At 36.8% G+C, this 23,352-nt stretch overlaps 1 protein-coding gene across 1 annotated transcript; it reads left to right on the top strand.

Annotated features, from left to right (window-relative positions):
* The first annotated feature begins 2,749 nt into the window (after positions 1–2,749).
* On the top strand, positions 2,750–17,314 carry LOC6054798 (putative sodium-dependent multivitamin transporter). The gene is made up of 6 exons (XM_038263084.1): positions 2,750–3,453; positions 9,711–9,878; positions 14,752–15,314; positions 15,378–16,020; positions 16,077–16,490; positions 16,560–17,314. The coding sequence occupies exons 2-6, from the start codon at positions 9,768–9,770 to the stop codon at positions 16,611–16,613; spliced, it is 1,785 nt and encodes a 594-aa protein (XP_038119012.1). The 5' UTR covers positions 2,750–3,453; positions 9,711–9,767; the 3' UTR covers positions 16,614–17,314.
* The last annotated feature ends 6,038 nt before the right edge of the window (positions 17,315–23,352 follow it).

The raw sequence follows: 23,352 nt of genomic DNA, 5'->3' as shown, positions 1-23,352 counted from the left end.
AACAAAGTCCGAAAAAGCAAAATATAGAGAATTTTCTCAGCTTTTCAAAAATATTTTTTTCAATAGTGGGCAAACATGGGCACTATTTTTAAAAAATGAAAAACTGTGACTATATCCAAAAAAGTTACCCAAAAATGGTTATAACTTGAAAACGGTGCACTTTATCAAAAATTCACTAAAGCTCTTTTTAATTGCAAATTCAATTTTAAATCGAAAAATGAAGTTGACAAATTTTTGCGACCAATATTTCGATTTTTTGAAAAAATCTGTATTGATTCAAATAATCATAACTCGGTCAAAGATTTTTTGCCCATTCTGGAAATTTCTGAAAAGTTGGCATTTTATGTCCTCTAAAACATATCAAAAAATAAAAAAAATTAAAAATAGTATTTTTTGCAAATCAAGTTTTAGTGACAAAAAGTTAAATAAAAAATCACCAAATTTTTTTTTACCGTGTATCATTTTTTTCAGTGTAGTCCATATCCATACCTACAACTTTGTTGAAGACACCAAATCGATCAAAAAATTCCTTCAAAAGATACAGATTTTTGAATTTTCACATATCATTTTTGTATGGACAGCTGCCAAATTTGTATGGAAAATTATATGGACAAACTCATGATGCAAAATGGCTTCTTTGAGCATACCGAAGGCACCAAAAAAGTTTCAGCCGGATTAAAAAATACAAAAAAAAATCGAATGACCGAAATCTCAGAGAATTGCTTTGCTAGCAATTTTTTGATTAGGCTTATGAATGCAAACCAGGCGATGGTATAAAGGTGTAATTTCAATCGTTGTGTTATTGTGGTTTTGTTTCAAACACGTTCAACTTCTTGCGAACGGGCAATTCTGGCTCGCGAGCTATCCCGTTCGCGAACGGAGGAGAGCACGGGCAATCGGTGAGTTTCTCTCAGCAGACTCGCGGCGAGAACTCGAGAGAGAGCATTTTTTCTCGCGAGAGCGCGAGAATACCAATACTGCTTTTACACGTGTCCATTTGCTTTCCAATCATTAATTTTCAAAATTTCAAGGTATTGGCGGATTTTTTTTTTTCGCGAAAAATTTTTTTTCGTCGGACTGTAGATTGGTATTTTATGAAAATTTAAAATGTTTTCAAAGGAGTTCAAACAGGCTAAATATGATTATAAAAGCAGGAAAATGCATTTTAAGTGGTTTCCAGTTGATCAAACTTTAATTTTCATTACAATTTTGAAGTTTTTCGAAAAAATATTTTTTTGCACCCTGATTATTCAGGCCGATTTTGATGGTGGGGGGGGGGCAACATAAACTTTGAAAAACATTTGCAACGGCCTTATACAAAAAAAAACAATTTTCAAATAAACAGCAAAAAAGTAGTACTACTGCGTGTTAAATGCCTGGGTGTAAAATAAATTTTGTATTATTTTATTAAAATTCTATGTAATATTACACCCAGAAATATGTAGCCCATGAGTATGTGAAACCTACTTGTCCGAAATCTCAAGCTCATATATGTGTTAATCATTTCCATTCTTCAACGGTCTGATGGCCGAGCGGGCTGAGGCGTCAGTCTTTACTGTTTGTGCCGGGTTTGAATTCTCGTCTGTTGCAACTTTTTTTTTGTTTACAAAAAATGTACATGCATGTGTCTTTTTCACAAAGGTGATGTGCAGTGTTTTTGCATGCGTTTTTACCATCGGATTTTTTGCTGTGTAAGTTCCATCAACCATCAAACCAATTTTTTAATCCCATAATTGAAAAGACTATTATTATTTAATCTCGACAGTCTTATAGACGGGAACCGTGGTGTAGGGGTAAGCGTGGTTGCCTCTCACCCAGTCGGCCTGGGTTCGATCCCAGACGGTCCCGGTGGCATTTTTCGAGACGAGATTTGTCTGACCATGCCTTACGTCGGACGGGGAAGTAAATGTTGGCCCCGGTCTAACCTAGAGGGTGAGATCGTTAGCTCAATCCAGATGTAGGATTCGTCTCCCAGTGGGCCCTGCCTCGGTGGGGTCGCTGGTAGGCAGTTGGACTAACAATCCAAAGGTCGACAGTTCGAATCCCGGGGTGGATGGAAGCTTAGGTGTAAAAAGAGGTTTGCAATTGCCTCAACAATCAAGCCTTCGGACACCTAGTTTCGAGTGGGAATCTTGCAATCGAGAACGCCAAGGCAATGCTGTAGAGCGAATAATCTGTTTTTTTTTCTTATAGCCTTATTTTTCGCAATACCTTGCAGATGAGTATAAAACGGTGCAATTCTGGAGTTTTTTTTTTAAAGGTCTCATAAACCAAATTTTCAATTTTTGCTTTTTGGGTGTTTTTGAATACCCCTGACTCAAGGCGGTTCTAAAACACCCAAAAAGCAAAAATTGAAAATTTGGTTTATTGGACCTTTTCAAAAAAAAACTCCAGAATTGTGGTATTAAATTAAACTCGGTACAAACAAATATCACTCAATTATGAAATGAACCAACGAGTCACTCACAAGCTACATTATCATGGATGTGAGAATGAAATTACGAAGAGAATGAGAATAAAATTATGGACAGCAAACCAATCCAACTTCAACCCGCGACCAAAATATTCAAACAAAACTCAAATTAAACAAAACCCTTTTGAATATTTGTCAAACATCAAAGTTATAAAATAATTTAAAAATATTAAACAAAATAAGAACACAAAAAGATGAAAAAAAACTATAAAAAGGAAGCACAGTGCAGCACTCTCGCGAGTCATCGTGAGACAGTTATAACACGAGCGCGCCGAGTACCTCCACCAGTCAGTCGCAGGCGCGCTCTCCCCGTGGTTAGACCGTGAATTTCCCCCTCGTGGTCTGTGTCTTTCTTACGTTTTAATCGCACACTGTCCTATACGGGTTCAGTGCAGTAGAATTTTATTTTTACCTTCGCTCGTTTCCTTCTTCTTTAGTTTTGGCAGTTCGGTTGGGTAAAAAATTGTGTGAATTTTAATTTGTTCTTGAGTAATTTCGCCACTGCAACATTGTATCAACGAGGCATTTGTGATTCACGAACGTACGTCGGGCGGGGGATTTTCGCGGATTTTAATTGTCCGAACCCGCGAGAGTTACGGTCACTTGAAGACGCCAACCGAAAAAAAAGTGTGAGAAAGTGCCAACAACAGAGGGGAGCCAAACAAGTGAAGAGAAATCACCGAAAATTATGCTGCTTTCATCGCTGTCACGATCAGCTGAGACGGAGAAACGAAAATGAAACTCAACATCAAAATCATAACCTCAAACTTATCATCGCAAGTCTGTGCGGTTTCATGCTAGTGCGAGTGAAGCGTTTCTGGTTGTTTTACACCTCGCCGACGATCGTCACTCATTACACAAATCGCTTAGTCGTCGCGACGACCGCAGGTCGTCAACTGTGCAGGTCAAAGTCGAACCCAGGGAACACCCCAGCGGCGTTGTTGCATAACCGGGGACTGGAAGTTCTGGACGTAGGAGAGGTAAGAACTCGTTCGAATCAAAATCAATGAACGCAAAGAACTTGGCCCAGTTATTGATTTTCGACGACGGTCAAAACAGTCGGCTCTGTGACGTCACGTGCACAATCATACGGGAGGAGAGTTTTGTTGATTGTGAAACCCATGAGCTCGCGGGCAAGGTCGTCGTCGCCTGTCGACGTCAGAAAGAGTAGAACCGAACTGATTGGCGAGGCGCCGACGCAAAGAAGGGACGGCAAGCGATGGGATGGGGGGGGGAGGGTGAGAGTGAGTGTTGTTGAATGAATTTAGAAGGAATGTAGCCAACACGCTAGTACTCTACTGTAGACTGACTAAATGTTGATGGGCGATGTGTTTACGCCGAAAAAAACACGCTGTCTCAAGCCGGTTGTTTGCCGAGAGTGTAGAATATTGACTGATTGGGTCAAAAACAATGAATGTCTCCATGAAATTATAAAAATCAAAATAACTTACTGAGGAAAGGCTATAAAATCACTTAAAAAATGAACTTCTTAATTTGACTTCCTAGACCAGCGATTCTCAACCTTCTTCTACGCCGGTACCCCCTACCATGTAAATCAAGTAGGCCCGGTACCCCCGTTGAGAATCAATGTCCTAGACCCACTTTCACGTATACATATCGATTCAGAATCATGTTCTGAACAAATAGCTGTGTGTGTATAGGGTAGGGATGTTAATCTAAAAATTGTCACTCGATTATCTCCGGACTGGATGAAAGGTTTTTGGCCGTTTTGGTCTCATTCTAGATGTAAATCAAGATGTTTGGTAAAGTACTTCAAAAGTTATTCTAAAAAACATTTTAGACTCAAGTCTGGAAGATTTAAAAAAAAAGTGTTGTTTTTTGCAAGAAACTCGTTATTTTATATTTTTTAAGAAAGGTATTTGAAAGACTTTTCCAATGAGCCCAAAAGATTGAAAATTTGATAACCGTATCAAAAGTTATGAGCACTTAAGCGATATTTTAGCACTTTTCATATGCTGGATCTCAGACATTTTGATGAAAACTTTGTCCGGATCTAGCATGCGACCCATCGTTGTATGGGATATCAAAAGACCTTTCCAACGAACCCAAAGATTGAAGATCTGACTAAGGTTGTCAACCGTTGATGAACCTTTATTCTTTAAACCTGTTAAAAGGCAATTATGCTATTTTGACTGAAAGTACTTATTTTATGGATGTGAGAAAGGCGCTAACCACCGAATGGTGGATTAAGTAACTTTTTTTTCAAAGATCCTGCAATTTTTTTTATGCTTCTTTAAATAAGCAAAAAACATTGTTTTGTTTGATACCTTAACTAAAACTCCAATATGAATAATTTAATAAATTATTTTCAAATTTTATTACAGTCCACAGACTCGATTATCCGAAGCCTCGATTTTTCGAAGTTTCCATTAGCCGAAGGTTTGTATGGAACTTCGGATAATCAAATCAAATCACGAACAAAAAAAAGGTTTTTTTTTTTATTTTTCTTGATTTAAACATCGAATTTGAGTTCTACGACCCCATTTTAGACAAATTTGAATAGTTGAATACATATTAAATAATAAAAAGCTTTTTTCCAATATTTTGTCAATATTTTGCCGCCATATTGGCCGCTATCTTAAACAAGTAAAAAAATTTTTTCGTGGTTCGATTTTCCGAGATGCAACTTACCCTAGGCTTTCGGATAATCGAGTTTGGACTGTATTATTGCGCGTATTCCCGAAAAAGACACGCGGCATACCAGCCTCAAAACGACGCGCCGCACTTTCGGCAAATGCGCGCTGTCAAATCCCATACTGTGCGTCTTGTTTTTGTTGATCTTCTTCTTCTAATTGCATGGCATTGCTGCCGGAAATGTTTTTTATTGCACCAAAAGTGCAGAAAATCGCTGGCAACAGTGTCTGCGGCACATTCTGAAATGCCGCGCGGCGTGTACCTTCGAGAGAAACGGACAATACATTGACACCGATACTTAGTAGCTAGGGGAAATATACCCATTTTAAGCCTAATAAGCGGTCTTGTTTGAATGATGCTGGAGCTGGATAATCTGGAGTGTTCCTTGAAATTTACTAAAACCAAGTACACCAACGAGCAAAGCAACTTTTTGTGAACATTTCTGTTTATTTTCCCTGTTATTAAAAGTTATGCCATTCCTTTTACAAGCATTTAAAAAAAATATTTCCCAAATGCATTCTAATCAGTCGAGTGCATTGGGCCACGCCCATTTTCCTATTTTCAGCTTAATTCTTTTTTTCTTTCAGCGCTCTTTTGGGCCTCCTTAGTGCTACCCTAATTTATGTTATTTTAAGCGAACACTCACGAAAAGTAGCATTTGTAGAGAAAATTCCCTGGCATCGCAGGCTCACTCCAACAGGCGCTGCCTGGTGGTGTTGGTGGCCACCCTTTGTTCTTTATTTGCCTTCGCTTCTTGCTCGGTTTTCTTCAGCCTTCGATTGGAATAGGTCGTCAACATTGAAGCGTCAAAAGACTTGGCGCGTTAGTTTTTTTTATGGCGCTTGCTAATTATTTACCAGTTTCGGGATTATTTTTCAAGTGAGTGACTAACTAAAGTGCAAAAGAACATGTTGCCGATAGTTGGAAGCAATTTTATATCTTAAGCGCATTGAAATCGTTAGCGCAAGTGAAAAGATATTGATGGCGACTTCCGTTAAGGTGAAGCCGTTGATCATTTTCGAAGAAAATTGATCATCACTATAAAATATTCTGTATTAAATTCAATTTAACGAATATCTGCACCAAAAGGAATTAGCATGTGCTGGTTGTTGCCTTCTTGAAGACACTGAAAGATTTTTTGATCTAAATCAAATGTGCTTCAAAATTTATATAATTTTGTGGCACAGTCATTGACGTCCTAGTTGGCAATCATTGATTAATGACGATTTCCATAACTTTACAAGGAATGGGATAATTGTTACCAAAAGGAATCAGCATGTGTAGGGCACTATTCTAAACAACTTGTTGAAGGAATTTTGTCAAAATATTGAATGCGACGCAAAATTTATATATTTGAACGAAAAATCATGACAATGATGGAAGTCTTCACGTTAAGCAGTTAACCTCTCATCTTGCGTGTAGATGTATGTGCCACCAAAATGATGAGAAATGGTCAAAATATAAATTATGATCAAAAGTGCAATAAATTTGATCTTTTTGGCCAGTAAATGGCATAAATTTGCGTGCTTACTTGAAGCGGTGCTGTATGTGGTAAGTTTATAGCCTAAATTGTATTTTTGGAGATTTAATCAAATAAAAAAAAAGCTAAAAATTGAAATTACAGACCACGGTGTCAACATTTGAATGAAAAAAGTGTGCATCATGCATAATACACCTGTCCAGTTGTTTTGCAATCATTGATTTCCAAAATTTCTAAATACTGACGAAAATATTATTTTTGAGAGAAAAATTTTTTTTGCGGTGTTGTACATTATAATTTCATAAAAGTTCAAAATATTTTTAAACGAGTCCAAACATGTTAAATATGATCATCAATGCAGAAAAAGGCATTTAAAATTGTTCTCAGTTGATTAGACTTCTATTTTTATTGAAATTTTGATATTTTTTTTGAAAAAATATTTTTTGCCCCCTGATTTTTCGGACCAATTTTGAAGGGGGGGGGGGGGAACGGCATTAACTTTGACATACAGACATTTGCTCAGAACATGATTCTGAGTCGATTTGTATACGTGAAGGTGGGTCTACGAGGTCAATCTAATAAGTTCATTTCCTCAGTAAGGTGAGGAAGGCAAAAACATGAAACAAGAGAAGTAAAGTTTTTCGTAGAACTCCTCAAGTTGGGAAAAATAAAATACAGTTTCGATCAAACTGTTGATTGCATCAACAAAATAAGGCTTCGATAACGAAACTATTTTGAATTATTTAAATTGTTTCAAAATTTTAAATTTTTTAACAAATACAAACAACGCACATTCAAAACGACCATGATACTTGGCTATAATTTTTCATTCAAAAATAACCGAATAACCAAAAAAGCCGTTGTAAAAATTAATGAAGTTTTTAAGAAATAAAAAAAATAAAGGTTTCAAAGTATTTTTAAAACGGTTGAAAAATACATAATAGACTATTACAGTATTCGTGTACTGTACACAGTAAAAAAAATAAAGGCAAAATCGCATGCAGAAGCATGCACAATGTGCAAATTACCTTTATGAGAAATTCCATTTAATAATACACAATAAATGCACACTATTTCCGCACGCAAAAAATATTCAAACTTGCGGGTTTCAAACCGATCACACACGAAGAGGATGGCGCCTTAGTATTATATTCAATATAAGCTTGGAATTTCGGTTCCCTCACCAATGAGTTGCAATTTTCTACATGTAATATAACATAAAATTTCGTACAATAAGGCCAAACATTTTTTCGCCCGGGCCTTTTAAACGCAGCTAAATTAAAATTTTTTTGCTGTGTACTTTTTTTCAATCAAATGTTAAATCCATGGCATTTTTTATTTTTCTTTATTTTAAATGATAAATTAAGTATTGAATGATGTATTCTGCTCAACTATAAATCGTAATTCTCAAAACAAACACTAGTTATTTGTATGTACAAATGAACTCAAGGTCGTTGTCAAATTGTAACCCAAATTCTGGCAACTAGAACAGCTGATAGTGTACCTCGATAGTCCAAGTGAGTACACATGTTTTACAAAAGGTTAGTTGTTGCATGTAGTTTGTCACGTGTTGTCGTTATCAATCTTCGAAAAACTTAGATAACACCAGCGATAAGTGTTTGTTTGAAATAGTTTGCGGTTGGCAACAGAAATTAATCCCTGTAACTGTTTTGTAAAACAATGCAACTGTCGCGCATCTTTCGACCTTTATGACGCGTTATCAGGACATCATTGAGGGTAATGTAAATAGACATAATTTCCGCTGTTGCAATCATGCCTGCTGCAACAATGATGCAGTACTATACTCATTGCGACAAGTCAAATTTGCTTTTTCTCAGCCAAATTATAGCCTAATTGGTGGTCATCAATCTTTGTCCATTAGCTTTTTGAGACAGAATATATTTTTGGCAAGTTGTAATCAGTTTTGATTGCTGCGTAATCATTGTTGAAATCATATCTTGAGCCTTCAAAACCCAACTTGGCACTTTAATTATAGGGGAAGAAAAAATGTCCCTTTACCCTACACGGTCTAAATTTCGCAACTCATCACTCAAGCGTTTTACAATCTTCTTGACAATCTCACTTAATATTGGGCAATTCGGGGCGCCGCACGATGTCCACGGTGCCAAGAGCTGGTCTACACGCTCATTCATGGTGACAAAGGAACTGCACGTCTGTTTCTATCAGAGCTGTATCAGCCAAATTGGTGGCGTTTAAGATCAATTGAATGATGCAACACTGGGAATGGGACTTTCGACTCAGCTGTTTGAGGAAAACGATTGATTGTGTTTATCAAAGGCATTTGGTACCACAAAATGCTCATATTCTGATATTCTAGTTTATTTGATTTTTTGTATAAATATCAATAAAAATGTTTCACGAAGAACTTGAATAGAATCTTGTAATAATTTCTAGCTGGTATCGATTCATTGCCTAACAAGATATTAACCAGGTCGACCAATTAAACCTTCAACCGCCACTTTGCACGTGGCGTTAAGTTTCGCCAAATGGCAACAATATGTGTTTATTCCCACGCCACGGTTTTAAGCGCTTGGCTGGGTTTTGCAAAAATAGACATTTTAACCGAGTCAGCAATCCGAAATCGTTCCAGTGGAGAGTGGGCCACATCGGTGCAAAACATAGCAAGCATTCTGAATTTTGGTTTGAATAAAATATTTGCAGTGTTTGGTGCTATTGCGACTCACATTCGCTCCTTATTTATAGGTCTTCGTAAAATGCGTTTTATTTTTGGGAGTAGAAGAAGCCCTTCGTAGACCTTGATTTATTTGACCCTTTTGATAGAAGCACTTGCAAAGAGCGTGATTTCAATTAACTTGTTTTCTTGGGGAATTGCAGTACAGTAAAATGTTATCTTCAAACTTGAAAATTGTCCTCTCGACAGTCCACATATAAAATGCAATTTATTTGTGGACTTTCTACCTTAAACGCTCTCAAACCAACACTTGAAACTGCAACAAAATTCAACCAACGCGGAACGCACCCGTTTTCGCGAATCAAAATTCCACAGCATACAATGTTTTCCTTGTTTTCCCGCCCAAATTAATGGAATGTTTTCTTTGCTCTAAAATTATATATTTACAGTGCGACACGGTGGCGACTGGGAGTAGGTAGGATTTGTGGCATCCCAAAGCATCCAACATGGCCTCTTTCGGCGTGTGGGACTACGTCGTGTTTATCGCCATGCTGATGGTGTCGGCCGGCATCGGCGTCTACTACAGGTTCTCCGGCGGAAAGCAGAAAACTACGACGGTAAGCGATTCTTAGAAATTAGTTATATTATAACACTATCATTGCGGCCTTAAAAATCACTTTATTGTGATTTTAGAAGTAGAAAAGCTAAAATAGAACCAGTATCTTTGACGCATATTGAAAACAAATAAAATGTTTGCGATCAACAGAAATTAGTGGATAAGGCCGATGCAAATATTTTTGAAAGTTGTTGTCCCTCGGCTCTGGCCGGAGTCGAGGGGGGGGCAAAAAAATAAAAAAATATAAATATTAAAATAACATGCCATAGTTTCAACATTTGCATGGAAAAAGTGTTTTAAAATGTATTTTACACTAGTTCAGTTGTTTTGCTATAAAAGTTTTCAAAAAATGTAAAATTTGACGAAAACAAAAATTTTAGCGAAAAAAAAACTTTAGCGATAGTAGACATCGAAAATTTTCAAAAATTCAAAAGATTTTTAAATCAACCCAAACATGCTAAAAATGATTATAAACGCAGGGGAATTCATTTTAAATTGATTTTAACTAATTGCACTAAAATTTTCATAAAAATATTGAAGTTTTTTGAAAAATATTTTCTTGCCCCCTGATTTTTCAGTCCAACATTGAAGGGGGCAAAAACTTTAAATAAAATTTGTACCAGCCTAAAACAAAATTCAACATTGCAAGAATCAAACAAAAATTCAATTGCTTTCAATTTGGTTTGTTTTGTTTTGTTCCGATTCTGTTTTGAAAACATGCCTAGCTTGGCATACATAACACAAGTAGCTCGAAAAGTATCGGCCGATGATCGCGTGATGTTCAGTTGTAAGGAAATACGGGGTTAAAGGCATCCCCTAAGCAAGAGTCAACATTTCTCGAATATTAGACCATTTATGAAAAATATCTCTTCACAGGAGGCTTCAATAAAATATTTCATTTCATCAAACTTCATCAATAATAATTTAGTCCAAAAAGGGCCACAAGTTACAACAATGAATTTTAAAAATGCATTTTCAAATGCTTATGACAAGATCTCAGGATATATTCATGTTTTGGAGATCTTATGCGGTGGAAATACGTGTTGGGCATGCTCCGAATACTCTGTGATTTAAAGTTAACAGAAACTTGTTCAACATCTATTCATCCTTATGATCCCGGTTCTAACCTGATCGTAGTACCTAAAAGGACCTAATAAAAATAAGTTATGTAAAAAAATATATCTATCGATAAACCACGTGGACACTTTTTCGAAAAATCATAGGGCACACAAAATATTATTTGCTGAAAATTTTAATTTTCTTTGAAAAAAAAAAACTTGTGCCATCGATTGTTAACTAGGTATTTAAAATACATTGTTTATCATTATATTGTTAACTGAAAAGAAAAAAAAAACAAAATTTTCATAAATATACAGTATGTGAAAAAAGTATTTACACCCCTTGGGCACTATGCACATTTTGTGATGAAACATGTGAAAAATTTAAAGTTTGACAGGAACCTAGTACTACGTTTTGTTCAGAAACTCATGCCAAACATTTTGCTACAAAAAGCTCATGAAAAGATGATTTCTATAAAAAGTTATATAACAAATACTATTACGAAAATAAAAAAGGTGCAAAAAAAGTTTGTACACCTTTCGAAAAATTAACATAAATAATGTTATGTGTTGACAAATCACCATAAATCCAGTCTCCCAACTCCAAATAGGCATCCTTGACTGATTAAAAAAAGAATTTGGATTGAATATAAAGTTTACTAACTACTTAGTATAAAAGTTTATATAACTCTGGAAATTCTATATGAAACTTATCTAAACTTAATTTTGCAAACTTTTAATTCAACTAAATGTCAATATATTACCATAGAATTGCTAAATAAACATTTTGGAGTGGGTATAACACCGTTTTGGGGGTATTTGTATCGATAGAACAGATTTTTCGTTGGAATTTTGTACCAACCCGGAATTACGTCGTAGGAAAATCCGCCGGCATCCGAACCGGTCCACGATTTACAAGTCAACCTATTTGGAATCGGAAAGGGCATAAAATTTCCGATCTTTTGATACCCATTCATCTAGGTTTTCTTTAAAACCTACGTTTTTAAATACCTGGGAAAAAAGTAAAATTGATCCACGAGAACAAAAATTACGAAATTTCATACATTTTTGGCAGGTTGCTCAAACGAAACCATAACAACGTATTTGCTTAGGTATTTATTATTCTATTCCCAAGTAACCAATCAGCACTAAAAGTAGAAATTGTTCAGCACTAACAGCGCTTTACCTGCAGGTAATAACAGCTGAGTTGTTTTGGAAATTGCTGGAAAAGCGCTTTTACAGCTGATTTGCAGCTGAGTTTGGACTTTATATTTCTGTTTTAGAGCTGGGCCCCTACTGTTCTTGATCCGGCCCTGCAAAACGTCAAAAAAAATTATGAGATGCAAAAATGTTGTCATCTCACTCTCTCTTGTCCTCCTTCCTCAGTTCTATTTTCGGTTTGTTTACTTCTTTACCGGCACAGCTTGATGGGAGGAAATGGCTGAGAGGGGGAGGGGAACAATTTATTTGATGAAAAGCTTGGTGTTGGAGATTTGATGCCAGGCACGGGTTGTTGATGTTTTACGTTGATCGAATCATGCACGCTTGCCGTCATCCCTAAATAAGCGGTGAGATTCGGGCGCAGTTTCAGTAGTATATGTAAGTTGCATTTCGTACTGGAATGTACTAACTTTTTCTCGAGACTAAATAATCATAAAAAGGAAGCCAAACGACGGACTTGGACAGATTCATCAACGGTGTGTTGCAACCTCGGGGCAGCATGCCGAACTCTCAACGGAGAATCATTTGAAAGCAATAATTCCTTGGGAAATTGTGGTTCTTACGGTGGAATCACAAGTTAAACATCGACAATTGCCGTTTGCATTTGATATCGAACTGGCCCCAAAAATGCCAACCTGCACCCTCTAAGTCAAAGAAATCTGTCCAGCAGAAGTGATGATTCCCTTTTTATTATGTTACACCTTGGTTACACCGCAATTCTTGTCGCAATTTCACATCATTGAACATAAAATTAATCGTGCAACATATCGAAATTGGATTTAATCTCAGCTGCGACTGACAGCCGTTCCGTTTTTTCCTCAGCTGTTTGGTTTTCGTGAGGGATAAGCGAGACAGAGATATTTTGTTTTTGTTTTCATCATTCTTTCTCTTTCACATCTCAACTGTGTTGCCAGTTTAATGGGAAAAAATTAGGCAGTGTTGCTGGTAGCAGCATTAAATGTGCTGCATTTCAGCATATGCTAGAGCAGTTGCTTTACAGCTGATTTGCTCTAAGATTAGCTGTTTTAATGCAGATTAGCTGTGGAATGCTGGTTTACAGCCTATTAATGATTTCTTTTAGTGCAGGATGGTTACTTGGGTTATTATTATTATATTATTCTCCTGTGATCAAAATTTGATTTTACGTAACTTTTCCCATACAATCTGCAGATTTTCCTGAAATGGTTCCAGAGTGGCCAAAATTTTCCGATCTTTCCGAAAATAATATTTTGAAAATTTTCAAATCAAGACTAGCATTTCAAAAGGGCCAAACATTCAATATTACGCCTTTCTGAAATGTTATTCTTGATTTAAAAAAAAATGAAAATATTTTTTTCGAAAAGAACGGAAAATTTCACGAATGTTTCGTATTTTAACATTGAAAATCGGACCATTAGTTGCTGAGATATCGACATTAGAATATGGTGTGTTGTTTGGGTAAGACTTAGATAACATCAATTTTCCTGTTTTTTAACCTCTGCATGGCAATATCTTAGCAACTAAAGGTCGTATCAACAATGTTCAAAAAAGCAAAATAACTTGCTTTAACTTGAAAACGGTGCACTTTATGAAAATTTCACTAGAGTACTTTTTGATTGCAAACTTGATTTTACATCAAAAAATTAAGTTTTAAAATTTTTGCGACCAATATTTCGATTTTTTGAAAAAATCAGTATTGATTCGAAAATTCATAACTCGGTCAAAGATTTTTTGCACAACCTGGAAATTTCTGAAATGTTGGCGTTTTATGTCCCCTAAAACATATCAAAAAATAAAATAAAAATAGTGTTTTTTGCAAATCAAGTTTTAATGAAAAAAAGTTAAATTAAAAACCACAATTTTTTACCGTGTATCATTTGTTTTCAGTGTAGTCCTTATCCATACCTACAACTTTGCCGAAGACACCAAATCGAACAAAAAATTCCTTCAAAAGATACAGATTTTTGAATTTTCATATATCATTTTTGTATGGACAGCTGCCAAATTTGTATGGAAATTTATATGAACAAACTAATGATGCAAAATGGCTTCTTTGGGCATACCGAAGGCACCAAAAAAGTTTCAGCCGGATTCAAAAATACAAAAAAAATCGCATGACCGAAATCTCAGAGAATTGCTTATATATAGAAGAAGAAGATAGATATAGATAGAAGATGGCACTAGAGATTTGATAAACTTAGCTTAGTGAGCGTTCTTTTATTACGTAACATAGTGGGGAGGGGGAGTCTTGTCGTGCGATTTGACACACCCTGAAAATTGATGTAAGTGCGACAACTGACCAAGAGATTTGAGGTCAGAACGCATTTGACACAAGTAGCTACAAGCTCGGCTACTGTAACATTTGTAATTATAACTCGGGACTCTGGCAACCAAATTCAACCAAACTTTGGGACAATGCTCAGAACGGTTAACCAAACAAAACGTGTTTGCTATTGTTTACATAAAAACGCGTTTTTCTCGGAACGTCAAAAAGCGACAAACGACATAATAGCACTACAGCCTCGAAATACTGTTATAAAGTTTTCAATAATTGAATAATAATTGTCCAAATTATACGTATAAATTAGGTAAAAATAATACCTCAATCTCTTCCAGGAGTACCTGCTGGCCGACCGGAACATGTCGATCTGGCCCGTCTCGTTCAGCCTGATGGCCAGCTTCATGTCCGCCATCACGCTGCTAGGCGTCTCGAACGAAAACTACCAGTTCGGCACCCAGTTCGTGGTGATCAACATCTCGTACGGGCTGGCCACCCCCATCGCGGCGTACCTGTTCCTGCCGGTGTTCTTCAAGCTTCAGGCCTGCAGTGCCTACCAGTACCTGGAGATGCGCTTCGGCAAGAAGACCCGCCTTGTGGCGTCGCTAGCTTACACGCTGCAGATGATTCTGTACATGGGAATCGCTGTTTACGCGCCGGCCTTGGCCCTCGAGGCGGTCACCGGGCTGGACCAGACGTACTCGATCCTGGCGATCGGCATCGTGTGTACGTTCTACTCCACGATCGGCGGCATGAAGGCGGTTCTGTTTACGGACGTGTTCCAGTCGGTGCTGATGTTTGCGGCGATCTACGCCGTCATCATCTGTGCGGCGGTTAAAGCCGGCGGGCTGGGACCGATCTGGGAGGCGGCCGAAAAGGGTGGACGGCTGGAGTTGTGGAAGTGAGGCTTTTTTATGGGTTTATGGTTTGATTAAGATACTAATCGTTCTTTACTTTCTTTCAGTTTTGATCCAGACCCAACAACGCGACACACCTGGTGGTCGCTGGTTATCGGAGGCATGTTCACCTACCTGTCGCTGTACGCCGTCAACCAGACGCAGGTTCAGCGACTTCAAACCGTCAAGGATCTCAAATCTGCCCAGAAAGCGCTTTGGCTAAACTGGCCCATACTGTCGCTGCTGAGTTTGAGTACCTCGTTCAGTGGACTGGCGATCTACTACTTCTACAGCACATGCGATCCATTGAAGCAGGGTCGCATCAAGGTCCGTGACCAAACCATGCCACTCTTTGTGGTGGACGCCATGGGCAGTATGCCGGGTCTTCCCGGCTTGTTTGTGTCGGGGATCTTCTCGGCGAGTCTTTCGTCGGTGTCGGCTGCACTCAACTCACTGGCTGCCGTTACACTGGAGGACTATCTGAAGCCACTGTACGCCAAAATCAAGGGACGACCTCTGCCAGACATGCAGTCCAGCTTTCCAACCAAGGTCATGGCCTTTATCTACGGAATTATCTGCTTAGCGGTAGCCTTCGTAGCTCAGTTCATGGGAGGGGTTCTGCAAGCCTCGTTGACAATTTTCGGCGTCATCGGTGGACCACTGTTTGCGCTGTTTTCGTTGGGGATGTTCACCAAGCGAGCAAATCAGAGGGTAGGATCTTTTGAAGTTCTTTTCAGTTGACATCTACCTAATGTTATCTTTTTTAGGGTGCAATCGTGGGTCTAGTTACAGGGATTGCATTCTCCCTATGGGTTGGTTTTGGTCAGCCTCGGCCACCGCTCAAAATGTTGGACTTTTCCGTAGAGCATTGCAGCCAATTCGGCGGATACAACTCCACCACAATCACCCCAATGGTGATGGCCCAGCGGTTAGACCGTCCAGACTCGGACTACTTCTACCTGTACCGACTATCCTACCTGTGGTCCGTGGTTCTTGGCTACGTCCTAACATTCATCGTGGGTTACACCGTAAGTCTCACCCTGCGTTGGCTGGGCCACCAGGGTACGGAGCGGATCTACCTGGACAACGATCACGTCTACATCAACACGGATCTCTTCTCCCCACCGGTGGCCAAACACATTAAGCGGGCACTTGCGAGGCACATCGAGAACGGCGGAGAAGTAATTACCAAATGATAACCCTTTTCTGTTAGATCCGCCATAAAAATTTGCTCATTCCCATTTTTCCAGGTCGAAATTACCAAACGCCACGGCATCAACAAATCAGATTTCACCCACCTCTGATGACCATCTCATTGCTCATACCCCTCAAAATCCTAATTGTAAAGAAAAAAAACACTTAGACTGTCCCCCGAAGCTGAACGTACCTTAGGCGGATCTCCCGAGAGCTCCAACCTTGTAGTATATACCTTAGAAACAAATTGTTAAAAGTATTGTCCGCGTGATTGGAAAACAGTGTAGTGAACGTGTGTGACCCCTGCCCGCATCCCTTCACAAGTCTAGAGGACACCATCAATCCTGCATCCCGAGTCAACAGCCAAATTCTGATACAGATTTGATGCTTTCCTCTTGAATTCATAAAATCGATTGCACAAAATCTTAAAATCATCTAAACTTAAGAAAAACAAAAACGGATTGCCACAGTGCCGCATTTCATGAAAGTGAGCAAAATAAAGTCTTCCAAAAAACGAAAAAGTACTATAGGTAATAGTTACGATACAATTAGTTGCATACTGATCGGTGTAGATGTTTAGAAAACGCGATTGTTTTTTATTTCAAACGTGAAACGGAATTACTTAATTGGAGCGTCGAGTTTGTTTTTTTTTAAGCTTACTGACATTAGGCATTAATTTAAGAGTTTTTAGTTAAAAGTGTGAGTTATGTAAACTGTACAACAATTGCGCAGGGATTTTTTTTTGTTATAGAATTGTGGTATAACTGCAATATTGTTACGAAATAAATGTATGTAAAAATGTAAAAATATATTACGTGTGATTTGTTATTCAAATCAAAAACAGATTCCGAAATTGATAACAATTTTTTTGTTCCGAAAAATTGCACTAAAATCTCAATAAAAACATTGTGTCTTGTTTTTATAACAAGGCCAATTTCTAATTAAGGAAAGAAAGTATAGTTCCTTAAGGAACTACACTCAAACCCCGATGGTTTGACACCAACTGTTGTCAAACGAACGGGGTCACTTTTTAGTTTGGCACCCCTTTTACACGGAGTTCACTAACACTACCAAACGTTTGTTTTGAGTTTGGCAAACTGTCAAACACGAAAAAGTGTGAGTTTGTTTGCGGTAGTGTAATGGCTCCTTCAGTATACCATTCCCAGCATTCCATTCTCCCAAAAATGTATTTCTCAGAAATAGAACAGTCACAGTGTTTTTTTGACAGTTACAGTGATTTTCTCACTTTTTGTACAAATAATTTTCAAAGTTTATGTCGTCCCTCTCTGCACTGTAAGCTGAGCCCAACTTTAAAAAAGCCAAACTCTGAAGACCTGCACAATTTGCGCAAGAATCTGACATACACGCCACTGATGTTGAAAATATGTAGTTGCAAAAGTGGCCAAAATGTCTCAAAACACCATCATTTTTTAAATGCATTTTACGGTATCCAATTCAAAATGAAAATGTTTGGGATTTGAGCCATGCTTTTTGTATGAACAATTAGTCCACATAGGGAAAAAGGGAGGGGGAGACAATTGTCAGTAAAGTGTTTACGTGGTTGAAACATTATTCATAAAATTATGATTTTGGGGTGTAAAAGTAAATTAAAGGAAAATAATACATTTGGCTCGTAGCATGACATGAATACAACACATTTAGATTGGCTGTTTCTTTCGTCATTTCAGAGGACATGAGTTGGAATGCAATGTCCTTTCATTGGTTTGACCAAAAAAAAATTTGTGCATAGGTACCCACAATCCCAAGCTGTCTAATTGTTTCTTTTCTGTTGAGCCCATGTGAGAAACTTTGATTTTTGTTCGTAAAACATTTCAAAAAACGTTGTAAATCATCATAAGATAAACATGACTTTTCACTTATTTATGAAGTTTTTACAAAAAAATATACAATTATTGGATTCAACCTTCACCGATTTGGACCAAACTTGGAGGGAACGTTCATCTATTGATTGTTACCAGAAATCCTATGTTTGGTGCTGATTGGGCCATCCCTCTATTTTTGGCACCGCTCTCTTTTTTGACGATTTTCTTTTTTTTCTTTTAATCATAACATTGAAACTATTTGAGCAAAAGACTTTCTACATGTTGCATTTTGTTGAAAATTGTCCAAGGAATTCGATAAAAAATAAAATATTAACCCTTAAATGCCCCCTAATATTATATTTTCACGTTTTATGAATAAAAATTCAGTTTTGACAGATTCCTTACATTTTTATTTGTTTTATTTTATCACCATCGTGTTCCCCGGACAATTTTACATAAAAATCAATGTTAACCTCCAATTTAAATGAGCTATTGCAATTTTACTGAAAAAGTTTGATTTTGCACAGCACTCTATCCTATGAATTCAAATTCGAAAAAGTTTCACACATATAAAAACCGAACTATGCGGGATTCATCCCTTTTTGTTGAAAAGTACACCATGTACTTCCGAGTGCTGCGCAAAATCAAACTTTTTTTCAGTAAAATCGCTGTATCTCGCCAATAGTTCATTTTAATTTGAGGTTAACTTTGATTATTATGTAAAATTGTCCGGGGAACACGATGGTGATAAAATAAAACAAATAAAAATACAAGGAATCGGTCGAAACTGAATTTTTATTCATAAAACGTGAAAATATAATATAAGGGGGCATTTAAGAGTTAACATTTTATTTTTATTGAATTCCTTGGACAATTTTCAACAAAATGCAGCATGTAGAAAGTCTTCAAATTTATAATTAAAAGAAAAAAAGTTTTTTAGAAAATCGTCAAAAAAGAAAGCGGTGCCAAAAATAGAGAGGGTCCAATCAGCACCAAACTTGGAATTTTTATCAGCTATCGATAGATGAACGTTCCCTCCAAATTTTGTCCAAATCGGAGAAGGTCGAGTCTAATAGTGTACTCAGTTGCCCTGGAATGACCCTTATTTAATGTTTTTTAGTTCAAATACAAGGTTTTCATGACACTTATGTAAATATTTTTTAAGTACAACTATCGTTACTTAAACTTACTTGAAGTTGGTAACATGGCTTAAAACTTGTATAGTTAAGTTACGTTTAATAAAACATTACGAAAACATGATTGCAGAAAATGTAATGAATTGATTTTCATAGAATGTCTCATTGTTCCCCACGTGTCACTTTGGTCAATGCACAAAGAGTTGTTGTACTTAATAAGGACTGTCTTTTGAAGTTATTGACATACAGGGTGACGACCTTCCAGGGTGTCAACCAAAAACTAACTTTGTTGGATGACGTTGTAGGGCTTTGGTGTCTTCGGCAAAGTTGTAGAGGAGAAAATTTCATGAAAGTTTGTCGAAGGCACCAAATTTGTAGCTCTTAATCTACTCGCGATATACGCCATTTTTGCAAAAATGGTCCAAAAAAGCACTTTTTTGGTGATAACTCAAAATTATAGCATTTTAGTGGCATACTATGGTTTGAAGAGTTGTTTATGACATAAAATTACACATCTTTGCCGAAGACAGCAAAATGTTTTGAGCCTTTATTGAAGAGTTATAACCATTTTTATGTGATTTTGAGCCTATTTTCAAGTTGCTATGTTTTCAAAATGGCGCATTTTGGCGCAAAACCGAACAATGCACCTGAAAGTACACACTTTCAACTACATTTCCTGAAAATATCTCCGTGTCTATCCGTGTCTATTTGACAGTTTTTAATCAATTTATTTATAAATGTTAATCGAAATCATATTGAATACGAGTTGAAAATCGGTGAATTGAAGGGTAAATGGATCAATTTTTATGGAAAATACTTTGTCTATGAAAAAAATACGACAACCTTTCTAAACTGACCAAATATAAAAGGAAATATTTAATTTTAAATACAAACAATTATTTAAAATTTTAATTTACATTATTTTTGGGCTAAACATGTTTTTATTCATAATTTTAGAATGTGTGTCATAATTTTAAGCATAAACAATGTATTTTCCATAAAAATTGATCAATTTACCGATTATTGCCAAAGTTTCAATAAGATTCCGCTTTAAAACATAAATAAATTGCTTAAAAACCGTCAAATTTAAATCGAGATATCTAAAAATAGACACGGATAGACACGGAGATATTTTCAGCAAATGTAGTTGAAAGTTTGTACTTTCTGGTGCATTGTTCGGTTTTGCGCCAAAATGCGCCATTTTGAAAACATAGCAACTTGAAAATAGGCTCAAAATCACATAAAAATGGTTATAACTCTTCAATAAAGGCTCAAAACATTTTGCTGTCTTCGGCAAAGATGTGTTATTTTATGTCATAAACAACTCTTCAAACCATAGTATGCCACTAAAATGCTATCATTTTGAGTTATCACCAAAAAAGTTCTTTTTTGGACAATTTTTGCAAAAATGGCGTATATCGCGAGTAGATTAAGAGCTACAAATGTGGTGCCTTCGACAAACTTTCATGAAATTTTCTCCTCTACAACTTTGCCGAAGACACCAAAGCCCTACAACGTCATCCAACAAAGTTAGTTTTTGTCTTTATTAAGTACAACAACTCTTTTGAAGACACCATTTGGCTAGGACTTCAATTTATCAATTTATTCCACTTAATTTTGCCATTCCGAACACTGTGCAATGTTCAAACACTTTTCTTGAAAATGAATGCAGCGAGAACGACAGCATAAAATGCGAATAATAAAACTACAAAAATCATTGAATATTACAAAGCAAAAGTGTATTTACCCTAATTCTTTTTTTCACAAATCGAAAAAAGATATTTGTCTGACGCATTTTTGTGTAAAATAAAGCCATTATGCATCATTACATTTTATATACTCACATGAAAAAAACATAACTTTTAGAACAGATTTTGCAGTTTAGCCCGTAAATGTACCAACTCTTCCCGATATGTAAACATTTCAGCGAACTGTAGTCCTCACCAATACAAGCAACTGATCAGAGAGAAGAATATGTATGAACGGTCCTTGGCACAGTGAGAAAGTATCGGATTAACAACCAAGAGTTGATTCTCGTTCTGTTAAGAGTGTTTTTTTTTTCGAAATACATTCAAACAGCCGTCGGTTATGTCGATTAATTATCGGTAACGGACAAAATTGTCATAGGTAACGTCAAGTCAAGTTTACGTGTAAAAATTAAATTACAAATAAAAAAAGCCGAAAAGTTAACACTGCTTGCAAAATACAAATAATATAAAAAGTAGAGTAAAAAGTAGTTAGAAAAATTGACCTCAGAAAAAAAATATTTTTCAAGACATTGACGAAGTCACATGAAACAAGTAAATCAGCAAACCCAATATATAATAGAAATTGTGGAGTGCCATGCTATTTGAAGATTCAAAATTGGAAAAAAAAACATTTTTGACGAATTTTTAGGTCGAAGCCCGGTGGGGTTGGGTTGTAGAAGGCTATTTTTTCACCTGATCATTAAATTTTGCTAAGACATGTACACCACACCTCCCTTCGTAGTTTATGGTTTCTTTATAGAACTTTCCAACGGTACTCTATCCATTCACTGAAATTAGGCCATCGATAGAATCGCCAAAAATCTAATATATCAATTTATAAAAGAGTCACAACCCTGATGCTACATGCCGCACTCTACAACACCTAAACCAGCGAACCCCCATTGAAGGTGTCCATCAATGTGCTGCTACCGAAATTCGGTAGGAGTAACATACCTTCTCAATGCGGAATGACTGTGCACAGACAGCAGCAGGTAAATCAAGAATCCCAGCCCGGCATTATTACAGAATGGCTATATCGAATGGTGTGTAGAACATGAACCGAAAAGAAGAAGCATGATAATGGGTCTCCTCCCATTTATTGCCCTCTCCATTGGCACTGCAAATTGTCTTTACAACCCTGAATGTGCCAAAATTTGCATGGTTGATATTTCTGTTAAAAAATAAATTATGAAATACTTCACAGTAAAAATATCATGGTACCTCCTTTCCAGATTAATTTCACTTTTTAGTAAAAATTAAAGCAATATTACATCATAAAAGTTGTAATAAAAATGTAAAAATTCTATAAGTTTGAAATACGACGTAACAGCCACCACCAACACTAATTTGATTTTTTTCTTCTCTGAAACAAATCAAATTTTCATTGTTTTCATTAAAGAGCATTTCTAGATTTAATTTTCAAAACAACCTATCCCTCGTGGGTTTCCTATGCAGATAGGACCATTTGAAATTTTAATCTAGATTTCTGGAGTATTTTTAATAGATCCTATAAACATATGAAACAAAATAGCTAATAGGACCTTTTCAAAAAAATCTAGATTTAAAGAACGTGCAGATGATTCCCATCTGCTGCAACCTTCCATCGGATGAGGAAGTAAAATGTCGGTCCCGGCCTTGGTTGTTAGGCCGTTAAGTCATTCCAGGTGTAGGAGTCGTCTCCATGCCATAAGTACAAACAACACACCAAACCAAGCCTACTCCGGTGGAATCGCTGGCGGCGATTGGACTCGCAATCCAAAGGTCGTCAGTTCAAACACTGGGGTGGAAGGTTCCTTGGAGTAGAAAGAGGTTTGGGTGCTCTCCCCATTCAAGCCTTCGGACTCCTAGGTTCGAGCAGAAACTTGCAATAGAGACCACAAAAGACCCGGGGTCATTAATGTGGATGGTTTGATTTTTGATTTTTTTAGCAGATGATTCAAAGCTTCCTTAATTTTTTTTTTCAGTGTTGGCAAGTTTCCAAACAATGTTTCCCGAAATGAACTATACAAACAAATCTGGAGTTTTTTTTTGAAAAGGTCCAATAAACCAAATTTTCAGTTTTTACTTTTTGTGTGTTTTTAATACCCCTGACTCAAGGTGGTTTCGAAAACACCCAAAAAGCAAAAACTGAAAATTTGGTTT

This window comes from Culex quinquefasciatus, chromosome 3 (assembly GCF_015732765.1).
Source record: "Culex quinquefasciatus strain JHB chromosome 3, VPISU_Cqui_1.0_pri_paternal, whole genome shotgun sequence".
In the NCBI taxonomy this organism is placed as follows: Eukaryota; Metazoa; Arthropoda; class Insecta; order Diptera; family Culicidae; genus Culex; species Culex quinquefasciatus.
Note: the sequence above shows the minus strand (reverse complement) of the source record. Positions and strands in the feature narration are given on the sequence as shown.